Below are 12824 nucleotides of genomic sequence, written 5' to 3'. Positions count from 1 at the left end.
CAGCACTCCCTGGATTTAGAATCCAAATGAAAGGAGAAAAGAAAACACTACAATATGTACCAAATATTCACATCATTCCTCCTAGTTATGTTCATCTAATGTATTTACAGGATAAAATAACCTGGAGATGATAAAGCTTTGAAAACATATCCTTTTCATTATCATGTGGAAACCTTACACTTTTGAAAGGCCAATAATGTTCACTGTTCATGGAAGAAATGGGGTTGGATGGAACTTAAACTAAGAGATTTCATTGAAAGCAGCTTCCTGACTGAAGTCGTGAACAATGCAACTATAGCCTAAATGAGAAATGAGAGGATAACTTTTTAATTTCAAGTGATTCTGCTCTGAAGAGACTTTAACAGCTCTGTGGATTTACAGGTTTAGCAATGCTCAACTACCTCCCCAAAGGACACTGCTGAATCACCAGCAAAACATTTTCCATCTGCATGTCTGGTTGGCATGCAGTGCTCTGTAAGCAAGGATAGCTTGCCTTCTAACAGCTTCCATCTATTCTATCCCCACCTTCAGGCTCAGCTGCCTGAGGAACAGTTTTGTGACAGCTGCAAATCTGCAGCCCAGCATACCTGAGTAAACACATTTCAGCTTGGTACATTTACTGCTGACATATTGAAGAAAACCTTCTATTCAAGAAGTTAAGGTACCTGTGCACTGGGATGGCAGCCCTTGATAAGACTGCAAGCATCTTATCTCAGTTGTGCAAATTGTAGTCCTAATATTCAACTTGAATTTCTTCTGCTTCAAGTGCAATCACTCATCAAAGTTCTCCCAGCCTAACATGGCTCTCACTGATGACTAACCCAGCCCACAGATGACTGGGCGGAAAGAAAACCCTGTTGATTTACCTCAAAGATTTGAATTTAGGTTCCTCTTACTTCTTCTCTTTTTAAAAACTGTTCCAGTTTTGCCCAGTTTAAAGGTAGTCATAGCAGCAAACAAATGCTTATATCCTTATCTGCAAATTTAGACCTGAATTTGCTGAGGCAGTGCAACTTTGTGTCTGGCTACAGTGGATTAGCTCTCATATCCATGCATTTCACAACTGCAAACTAAATGAACCTGAAATGGATTTAAAAAGTACCCATAGATTAATTCACTGCTTAATTTACTGATTTAACAAAATAATTTTAGAACTGTGCTTTTAAACCAACCCAACACCAGGGTAAAGCTGACTAGTTTAAGTTTAACACTTATGTTCCACATCCTCTCTGCAATCAGGGTAAATAATTATTCTAAGAGAATAAGTGTGAAGATAAGCAAGTAACATACCAGTAGTTTGTCCCTGTTTAATCTCTTCAGCAGTCCTGTCTATCAGGACATAGAGAGACCACACAACGCAGGTGATGGCAATGATATGGAATGTTACAGAGCACATGATCTTCCTCCTCTCGCTGGCTGTCATCTGCAGCTTCTCCCACTGGCAAAAAACCAGGAACCAGAGCAAGAGATTAGGAGTTTATTGTAGTTACTAGAGAGTATGAAAAGAGAACGTTGATAAGAACAAAAGCCAGACAGGAGACCAGTTTCCTCCTAACAAGGATTTTAAAAGTCAGATGGCATCATTGCTTTGGTCACAGCATGTGATGTGTGATGGCTGGCAGCTCACCCTGCTGTGACAGGTGCCATCCTGGTGCCAGAGGGGACTCAGCTCCCACCCGGCGCCTCAGGACACTGTCATCACACCCTGCTTACCCACACAGGGCAGCTCCAGCACAGAGGGCCCCAAGCAGTGCTGCTCCTTCCTGTGCTCCCCACTCGACAGCAGGTACCCACAGCTGCAGCTGAGCATCTCCAATGGGAGGGGGTACCCTTGCTCAGGGAGGCGTTCAACAGAACAACAGAAGTGGCCCATGGTTCAACTGGCCAGGGTGTGTAAGGACACCTCGTGGTGGGCTCTCAGAGTCCCATGGCTGTTCAGCTCTCACCTCCTGCCTCTGGGGGTTTCACTCAATCTTCACTTGTATTTAACATCACTTAGAGCAGCGACACTCACACTTTATTTTCAGTGTTTCAAGTGCACTTAAATACATATGCCCTAAGAATATAGAGTAGAATGGGGGTGACAGCTCTTCTAAGTGAGAGGATGCAGCAAATTAAATCCCCAGATCTGCATCTAACAATAATGCTCAAATAGCCCAAAACAAAACCACAAAATCAGGCCAATGTACTTTCAGAAAGACACAAGGAAACCAGACAATTATTATAGATGCTTTTAATATTCCAAGCATACCTGGGACACCCAGAAGCTGTGTTTTAAATTTCTTTTCTGTAATTTTGCCTATGTATATGATGAAAGTTTTTGCATGTGGGACACATATTCCTCAGCATATCTGCTTGGAAGAGAGTTATGACAGGCTTTTCTCACATTTCCACAAAATACATGCTGGGACATATAAACATCTCATGCATAAAAAGGTGCATTTGATGTCTTGTAGAATAATTTGTAGAAAAAGGGGACTTCAAAAAGGAGGCTTAATGTGGAAGAGGGTAAGGATGACCTTAATGGTATGACTGAAATCATCCATTATGTTGAATTATTGCTTCCACTGCCACAAAACCAAGAATGGTTGAAACATGAGACAGAGATTTTGTGATTGCCTCTGTGCTGCCAGACACATCTCTTTGCCCAGCCCAAGCCACATTTCCAGTTATGTGGGCATCCAAACCTCATCATGGCAAAAGAACTGAGAACTTCCACGAATGACATGCTAGACTTGTTGTACTAGAAAGCTGTATTTTTTCAATCATTTTAGAAAAAGATTGGACAAAACATTCCCTTTGCATGTTGTATTTTAAATAGGAAATTGCTTTTGCTTCTATAAAAAGGTGTTGCCTTCTGATAGAAAGTACAACTTAATCAAATTATTTTGCCAAAAAGCAACCATGTTAAATCTATTTGCAAATGCTTTTACAGAGTCAGGAGGACCTGTGCTTTGACTAATTTACAGTTCTCTTTTCTGTTCCACAGCTTGGGCTCCTCTGCTGGACAATACCTCCTGTGCACTGCTGGCTCCACAGTCACAAAACCAGCTTGCACCACCTCATTGCCTCAAGAGAGATGACTGCAAAGCAAAACAGAAAATATTCTGCAAATTGCACACTAGGAGGAAACTTTGAGGAAACTCATATCTGTAGGTCCCTGCTGTATTATTATGATGACACAGCATGTGCCATTTCCCACTTAAAATAATCAGCAGGTCTGGACTTTTTAAGTGTTGTTAAAACAAAAAACAACAACAACAAAAAAAGCCCAGCAGAAAATTTAGATTTAATGTCTCTTTTTTTTCATTGAAATTTTAAAATTAAGAATCTCTCTCTTGTCTGCCCCATCTTCATTTGAGCCATGACAAATTTTGTTCTCACCCTCTTCCCTTAGTAACAGTGTTTGAACAGCCCAATGCTGCACAACAACCTTTAGATGCCATGGAAGTTTAATTCCATTTGTACCCTACAGACAAAGAGAAGCCCTATTATTTTCCCATCCTGATCATACTCACCAGTTCCAGGCTGTTTTCTCCTGACTGAAAGGCTGCCATAAGGGCTGAGTTCAAGATACAGAGGCATCTTATCTTTTTACTGCGGCTGAACCTCTAAAAGGACTCTTTATATATATTTGAGAGGCAAACTCCTTCTATTTATGGTTCTATCCCTACCTTCTGGCAACTTGTCTGCTTCCCACAGATGACCTGTTCAGATATAACTAATGATGTTGAGTGACTAATTTCTGAAGGTGCACAACATTTTTTTTTCCCCACAGGGCACAAATATTCAGAAAATTTTCACCACCCACTTCAGGCAGAGTAAGCACAGAAAAAAAAAAGCAGTCAACTGACAACTATAGCAACTCTTCTTTGGATCCTCTAGAGTAATTTCTTTCCTGTCCTATAGCTGGGCTGTGCAAAGTATGGTTTGTGCTGACAAAAGAGCTTATCATGACCACCAATACTGCAGCTCAGAAACAACTACATTCTGTGCCAAAGGGCTACCAAGCCAAAATCTGCAGTTTTAGAAGGCAATGATCCACCACAGTCACAAACAAAGGACATCTTATCCACTGGACATGCTAAGCTATACACTTTGCAGACAGTACATCTCCCTGAAAAAGTAAGAAGTGTTTGAAATATGCTCTGTTTTCTGTTAGAAGTCACTTCTAGGATTTGGACAAGTTTTCATAACAGTTTTTGGATAGCTGCAGTCTGAACTTCTCACCCTACATGACTTAGGCTCATCATAACTGAATTTAATGTTTCTCATTTATTCTAGTTCCAGACTGAGGTTATCATTATCAACCTCTTCCACTTTGGTAGATATGGCAAGATTTGTCTGTGCTAACAATACCAGTGACTTCCATCTCAAAATCCTGACAACTGACATTGAAAGCTCAGAGGATGTGGGAGAACAAAATGAGGATAGAAGCACAAAACTGATCTTAGCACCTATACTTTAAGTCACCAGATTTATGAAAGATACTTATCTATTAAACAAAAGTACAGGTTCTAGTCATCCACAGCCTAAAAAAAAAAGTAAAAATGAAAACTTATTTAACAGGGAACCACCTTTTACTTATAATGTATTATTTTCACTAAGTTAAGTTTGATCCTTTAAAGAGAAAAAGAAAGCTACAAATTTTAACTAAATTAAATCCAAGAAGTGTGATTTAAAGTAAATTGAATGTTAAACCCTCATATTTTGAAGAGAACTTAAAAGCCATGTGGATCTTAGAGCCACAAACTAAAGCAGCTAACAGTAATTCAAAGCTCCCCATTAAAAAAAATATTGGTAGCTGTAGAGTTTTGTGTTCTAAAATCTAAAGAAAAATATCAGATTGTTGCATGGACATATATATATATATTTTACACACGCACACACACACACATATATATATATACATATATACATATACATATATATGTACATATATATACATATATACAGAAAGCTGCTGGGCTGTAACAGCTGTTATCAGAGCTGGATTCCAGTGATGTTGAATTTGCCAGGGTGAGTGCTAATTCAAATCCTTTTGTACCTATACAAGACTGACCAGAGTTACTAAGGAGCCACAAAACCATTAATAAATACATGGTGGGTGCTGCAGGCTCGTAGGACAGCCTGTTCCAGAGTGGATCTCTGTTTAACAAAGCATGTCCTCGGGGCAGCAGGTCCTTTGCCTACCTTTCTCAAAGGCTTCAGTTTTGTCTCCATGATGAACTCATACTTGCACAGTTCACAGCATCGCGTATCCGAACTCTTGATCCATTGCTGCAGACAGGCCTGGTGCACAAAATGAAGACTTCCCGTACAGTGACAGGGGGTAATCAAAGGGCTCTCATCATCTCCTTCACAGTGACATATCCTGAATCAGAAGCAAAGCTGCTCATTAGGAGAAGAGGAAGCAGAAAGGATGTGGAAGAGCCATGTAGTATCTGTGATCACACATGGATGTTCACTGAGGATCCCGAGACATATAAATCAAAGGAATGTGTTCCACAAAGGAGCTAAAAAATTAAACAACTCAATTGCTTCACAAGCACATACACAGGCACAAAATAATTAAGCACAGACACAGCTAACTAAAGAGCTGCTTTCTCACAGATGATGCACACACAGAGCCTGACAGAAATGCAGTACCTAAAAGAAAAAACTGAGCAAGAAATGACAATGTTCCACCCAGACCAATAGCACTTAACTGCAAATAGCATTTAAACAGATCAGACAGCACTTCCCAAGACAAAATATGCACAGAGAGGTACAGCTACTCATGCACTACAGTCTGAAATAGAAGAGAAAAAAAATTCCAATACCAATGCTGAAACAGCCCACCTCAGGATCATGAACAACTAATTAAGACAGCCTGGATTTTACACAAGTGATTAATTTCAATGCAAATTCCTAAGAGACAGATTCACAATGCAAAACTACAGCACTGAATCTGAATCCCAAAACACACTTACTCTAAATGGTTTTGCTTCTCCAAATCTGACTTAGTAAGAGTTGGTAAGGAAGCATCAGCTCTGCAAAATTCCCTATTTTTCTCACAGTCTAACTGTGCAAACAGCAAAGACATCTGATAAAGAGTTACTACCAGCTGTTGACATTTGATTTCCAGATTCAATTTATACACAACCCCTGGGTAGCATCAAGCACTGTGAAGTCCTTTTAACCATGTGGAAGAGGTCATGAATTGAAAGGGGGATGGTGAGGAGCACAGGGAATGAATACAAGTTACCAAGCATATGTGAAGTACATTCTGGCCTGCTGCCATCCCTGTCTATTACTGACATCTCTTACTGATGTGTAGCATCTTGCCTCTTGAGACCTTGCTGATAGCTGGCAAGTGGAACTGAAGGCGTGGGTGGATTACAACAGCATCTTGTTGATGGTAAGAACTAGATATGGTGGTAATGAGGGGGGAAATCAAATAATATTGGAGAGTAATAATAAAGCCAGCTTTAGGAAGTGCTGTTAGGGAGGAGAAAGTCTAGGGTAATAAAATGCTAGGTAGAGGGATTAGACATTTGCTCCTGAACTTGATGACTCTTGCTCCTTAAGCACATTTTTGGTGTGGGACAGGGCAGATCAGCAGACAAGTCACTGTGAAGACAATCCAGATCTTGTTGTTCCTAACACCTGCGCACATGATTAATCCTCTGTAGCTGGAATAAGGACACCCATCATTTTTGAACCTCACACTATGGACATCACACAGGCCTACCACTAACAGCCAGCACTCAGATACCCTTTGACCAAGACAACCAGGAAGCCCTTAATGAATAAAAAAGTGTGGTGGGCTACAAACTGAGGGGGAAAAAAATATCTAAAGCTATATTGATCTGATCTCCCAAGCAATTTTCAAGCAGTCTGTTTTCCTCCTGATTCCCCACCTCTGACCAAGCTAGCAGTACTGTCAGGACAACACATTGCTCATTAAAATCTAAGACATGTTCAGCTTGACCTTCATGATGCGTAGCTGAGTCTCTCATAGTATTCCCAGTTTGGGCACTGATAAAATATCTCAGAACCCCAAAACTTTTAGGATAATTTAAATTTTAGGAGAATTTATTTGACTCCAAAGGAAGTTATTTTGCTTAGTAGCCTTGTTAAGTGCATCAGAAGGGTGCAGGACCGCAGAGAGAAGGCTGCATGCTTTAAATCACACATACTGTATTAGCAAGGTGACAGGGTAAAAGAAGAGACAGAAAAAGCACAAAGGCAGGGGAAAGCAGAACAGTCACCACCGCACATGAGAGGGTTAAAAAGGTAGGTGGTTCTCTGGTAAACCAACCTGCAGGTATCCCCCGATGTGGACACAGGGGACAGAGGGGGTAACTTTTCTGAGAGGGGGGAAGGGCAGTCAAGGTCACTGTCCTTCTCAACTGAACAGAGTGGTGCCCGCTGCTCTTTTGTTTTGAGTTTCACTGAGGTGCTGTCCTCAAAGACGTCATCATCTCCCATATCATCAGAGCAGAAGTCTGTGCTTTCCACCAGCATGCTGGAGGATTTGTCAGCTTGGAAGTGACTGGAATAGCTCTCCAGTTCATGAAATTTATGCAGGCTGCTGATGCTGGAGGTGTGAGAGAAGGAAAAAAGGTAACGCAACAGTTTTTTGCTCCTTGAGGAGTCATGGTCCACCTTGTCCTCCAGCAGGGGGATATGTACAGCGCTGTGGTTCTCTGCTCCTCCCGATGCACTTGAGTAGTTGGAAAGGGAAGGGATATAGGAGTGCTTAGAATTGCTAAAAGAAAGAGGCCTGAGATTCAGCGGTTTCCTCTCTTTAAGATGAAATTTGTTAATCCTTAAACACTGCTCTTGATTCAGGGTCAGTTTGCCTTCTGAGCGTGTCCGCTCCACATAATCAAAGCACTCGCTGGTGCTCTGCGCCTTCTGGTCCACGTCATTGAGGGACTTGGAGAATTTCAGGGTGCGGGTGGGCTTTACATTCTTAGCAGACCTGAGTGCCTGGCCCCGATCCTGCCCACGGGAGTTTCTCTTTGCTGCATGTAACGTGTCCTGACAGATTACTGTCACAGTGACCCCTTGTGTCATAGGGCTCTGGCAGTGCGGATTTTTCAAGACAACAGCAGACTGCACTGGACTGTGATGACAACACTCAGAAAACACTGCACTGGAACTGCATGCAGAATAGTGGAATAAAAGCACATAAAGTGAAAAAAAAAAACCAATTAAAAAAGAGAACATATATAATTAAAAGTGAAGAAATGAGAATTACAGCTAGTGTGGGAATGGCAAACATAGCAGGGCCAAACAGTCAGTAGGATTTAATAAAGCAGTGTTAGACAGCAGTCGAGTCAAACAAATGGTATGCTTCAAGTGGGCATCCCACATCACTGACTTCCCCATAAACATGCTTTTTCAGTTTTGCTTTTCTTTAATTTGAACCTCGCCTGAGCCTCACGGTAGCCACGCAAATGGCACACTTTACCTGCAGATGTCCTGGTTGGATGGTGTAACAGAAGTCCGAGAGAAGCTATGAGGGGCAGAGACAGAGGTTGGACTTCCAGCCTGCAGTGAAATTAAAACAAACAAACAAAAAAACCCTCAAGTCAGGAGTCAATATGCAGAGCAATCACCTTCAGGGTGAAACACAGCATATGGAGTCAGATATCACTCTACAGCAGATACTCAAGGGCTAGTTGTAAGAAAGTGACTTTACTGTTAAATGCGAGAAAGGTCACACAGTCTCATCCCTGGAGAAGAAGTGATCAGAACAGAAATGTTTTACTCCAAGGTCAAATGCAGACATCTCTGGAGTGGAACCTGCCAGCTGTCAAACACTGCACAGAACAATAGCTCAGGAAATGAGCAATACTACAGTAATTAGAATAATTAGATGTTAGTGTGCTATAAACTAGTTGGAATTTAGCTACCATATAATAGCTAATCCTTCCTCTAACAATGATGGCAAGAGATTAGAGGCTTGGGGTTTTCTTCACAAAACAGAACCAGCAGTAACTCAGTAACTCAGACACAACCTGAGGACTTGATATTCCTTAAGAGCATATGCACATGACCACCATCTGCCAACCCAGAGCATTCCCTGAAGTTCTTAGTGTACTTTTTGAGGCCTTTCATCCTACTCTTACTTGAACAGGATCTTCCATCCTGGAAGATCCATACTGGAGAAGAGGTGTGGCAGCAGTCATATTTGTAAGTCGCAACAAAAGCACAGTGAGAAATAGAATAACTGAAGAATTAAGAATTAGTTGAACTAATTCAAAGACATAAAGTGAAGCTCTTGGCATATTTAACACTTAATAGACAAATCTGAACTCAAAGTGCTAAGAAAGAACATTATCTCAGCTGTCACTCCACTGGCTGTTATTAAAGACCTTTTCTGCTGCTGTATCCTGCACGCCACTTTGACAAACTTCTCAACTCTCCCTGGAGATTTTTGTGGGGAGGACAGCTGCATTAATAACCTCATAACAGAGAATCTTTAAACCTGGGTCTCCCATGTTCCACAGCTGCTGGACAGGCTGCACTGCTCACCCACTGCTGCCAAACACTGTTTGCACTTACAAAACTCAAACAAAGCTTTACAGCTCTTTTGATCTGCACAGAAACCAGCACTGCCAGCAGAGACCTGGGTCAGGTAACTGCAGACAGCCAGACCAGGGAGACCTCAGGTGACAAAAGGTGTGCTGCCACAGAAGCCTGATGTGCCCAGCCCTGTGCTTCAGCTTCAGACACCAGAGCTGTTCAGTCATCACTGCTTTGATCATGCTGCAACACACACTGTATCTGTCTTGGGACTTGTCAATTCTATACTTAATTTATTAAAAGCCCCTATTGTATATTTGAACAAGGCTGCCACAGACTTTTATACTGTCATAGCAAAATCAAGGTTCCTTGTCACACATTATACTCTTTATTTCTTTGTGAGAGAAGATACATGCACATGCTACTTTATAAATACAGATAAAACAATCACCTTCCTTGTCACAGAACTCATCTTTTAAGGTTTTATTTCTCTAGTCAACAGCACTATAGACAGCAATGTATCTGCCCTCACATTAGGACACCTCAGGTGCACAGACACTGAAAAAACAGGTATCCATTTACAGCTGGGCCTGCAGGAATCAAAGGCAAGACTCAGCCAAGACTCTGACACACACCTCTTAATCTTTAGTAAGACACTGTAACTTATTTCCCATTTTACCCAAAGCTGGGTACATGTATAGAATAAAACCCAGCAGAATAACCTTGGGCCAGAAAGCAAAATGAGCTATGTAATGACTGTGACAAAACAAATTAAAGACAAAGATCAAATACTGGCTTTATCCAGGAAACTACAGTTCTTTACATTTTACACCACTTGCACGTGCTAATGATACAGGATTCTGATCACACAATGATGTGAATTCAGGTACTTGTTGGAAATTTGTTCTCTCTTTGATGCTTAACTTCTCCTAAAAGCAGGTACACCTGACTTCATATCCTATATTTTATAAGGGTTTGTGCAGTAACTTTTTTTAAATCAAAGTCTGACAATTGAATGAAAGATCTGACACTAATTTACTGATAAACTGCTTCACTCTGCAAATTAATAAAACTAAAATAATAAAATAGTTTAAAAGACATATTGAGCAATCTTCTAAAAACAAAATATTAAACCAGTAAAACAGCAAGTTGCATTCTGCCATGGAGACAGAGCTATATATTGTTGGAAGTGAAGTCACAAATCAATTAATACATCTGTCTCAGGTTTTATGTTATGAGCAAATCACAGAAGGTAACCTGCTAAGAATTAATCCAATCTCTCAGCTGCTTCAGTTTAGCAATGAACTTTTCTAAAAAAGGACAGCAGAATATATGACGTGATAGTCTAATAGCAGATGACTAGAATCAATGATCCAAAATTTCCTTCCAAAACCACATTACTGGTTTCTTGATCCAATTGTCTGGTACCAAGAGTGTTAAAAGTCTTGCCAATTGGGAAATTAAAAGGCTGGGACAAAAACGAAATTGTGGAATTTCATCTGCATTTCAAGTTTAGTATTCTGTTTCTAGATGCCAGTACTGTTCAGGGTGGCTTAGAGAAACTCAGCATCTGAGGCACATTTCCTTTCCCCCCTATCTTTCTGCTTCAGAACAAAAGATACTTTTCTCTATTTTCATAAATAATGAAAAGTATGAACAACCAAACTATGAACAGAAATTAACACACTTGGATAGGCACCACAAAAAGGAAAAACAAATAATTGGAGGAAGTTATGCTCTACCCTTGGTTCAAATGAGCTGTGGCTACCACCAAAAGCCATGGTTCAATGAGCCTCCAATCACTCAGTCTGTCCTCCTTTTGTCCCATGCTTTTTGCTCATGAAGCTTTATAGAGCTGCACTGCAACTCAGAGTAGGACAGTGAGGAGAGGTAAAACCATGGCTCTAATGCCAGTCACTTCCCTAGGAACGTCAGTCAGTGACAGCAATGAGTCTCTAACAGTGAAGCACAACTCCCTGACAAGAGCATAGTAAAATGCAAGCTGCTGCCAAAAGCCTAAGTACCAAGTTCTGCTGCATCTAGAAGCAGGGTTACACATCACTGCTGCTGGCCAGTCCTCCCAGCTCACCTGGGTCTACTGACTCGGACACAGCAGCTTTCAGGCAGAGAGGTGCCACAGAAAAGAAGAAATACAGGCAGCCTCAGGACAGAACACAGTGAAGAAGAGGCAGTGATGGGTGAATGAAACAGGCGGGTCCAGCTATCTTGGAGCTCTGATGCTGCTCCCACACAGCTCAGCTCTGAAAAGGCTGGGAAAATAAGCAGTCAAAACCTTCTCCTCTCTGTAGCTTCTGGTATACACCACCCTTACTGCCCCAGCAGCAGCACCTTTGGCCAAACTGGCTATTTATAATGACAACAGCAGCAGTAGGTTTTAGAGCCCTCCTTCTCATAAGGAGGTTTCTGCCATGTTCATATGTGACACGTAGCCTAAGCCTTGACAGCCTGAATTTGACCCTTCTATCTCCATAATCACTTGCTGAATCTCTCTGCACTGTCATGCCCTTTGCATGGAGGAACATCACCTCCAGTGACGAGCCTTGGAGCCTTGTGAATTACTCTGTACAGCCCGACTGGTTGCCTAAAATAGCTCAGTACTAAAGGTCAATAGTTCATTAATTGTGTATATTGACATTCCTATCTAATGCAATTCACTGAGGTCACAGCATGGCCTTCTGCACTGGTACTCAAACAATCACAGCAATTTTGAAGGTAACAATTGCTGGGATTCCTACGGTTCTCTGAAGGGTTGCCAGCAGGAGCATATACATTTTTTAATATGCATATATGCAGGTGTCCATGCATATATACACATATATGTTCTCATTCTGCCTCCACATGAACAGTGCTATCTATTGGTAAGAAAACTCAGCCTTATTACATACTTTTGATTACATGCTGCACACCAAAACCCAAAAAACCCACCCCGCCTAAGAAAATAAAGGCACCTTTTAAGTGAGCCATAGTAAACATGCCAATGGCTCAGGTATATTTCAAGAAAACCTGCTTATCTGAGATGACATTTCTGGGTATAGCTGCTGCTGTCCCACTCTGGGCTGCACTTCAGTAACAGCAATTACATCTCGTTTTAAAGAACAGGGCCCGTCACATCCTAAAAACTTTATTGAATTATTCACTGAAGGAAAAAAATTAGAAACAAATCCTGTAGAATTTTTCAACTGAATGGAAGTCTAAAGGAAGCAAACAAAGCTTTTCCCCCACATGTGCAAATTTATCATTTCTAGGTGTCACATGATTAGGAATAATACTGTAACCCTACTACT

General features: G+C 41.2%; 1 protein-coding gene across 2 annotated transcripts in view; it reads right to left on the bottom strand.

Annotated features, from left to right (window-relative positions):
• MARCHF8 (membrane associated ring-CH-type finger 8) overlaps positions 1-12824 on the bottom strand; it is a 90165-nt gene that overhangs the window by 6081 nt on the left and 71260 nt on the right. Inside the window, exons 4-7 of one of the 2 annotated variants that reach the window (XM_053983874.1) lie at positions 8462-8541; positions 7304-8149; positions 5194-5374; positions 1291-1438 (exon numbers count right to left, since the gene is read on the bottom strand). In XM_053983874.1, coding sequence (XP_053839849.1) covers positions 1291-1438; positions 5194-5374; positions 7304-8149; positions 8462-8541 — 1255 coding nt within the window. The remainder of the gene's footprint in view (positions 1-1290; positions 1439-5193; positions 5375-7303; positions 8150-8461; positions 8542-12824) is intronic. The other variant, XM_053983875.1, reaches the window with a different exon arrangement.

The sequence above is a fragment of the Vidua macroura genome, chromosome 8 (genome assembly GCF_024509145.1).
Source record: "Vidua macroura isolate BioBank_ID:100142 chromosome 8, ASM2450914v1, whole genome shotgun sequence".
NCBI classification, from domain to species: Eukaryota; Metazoa; Chordata; class Aves; order Passeriformes; family Viduidae; genus Vidua; species Vidua macroura.
This window is presented reverse-complemented; position numbering and strand designations above follow the sequence as displayed.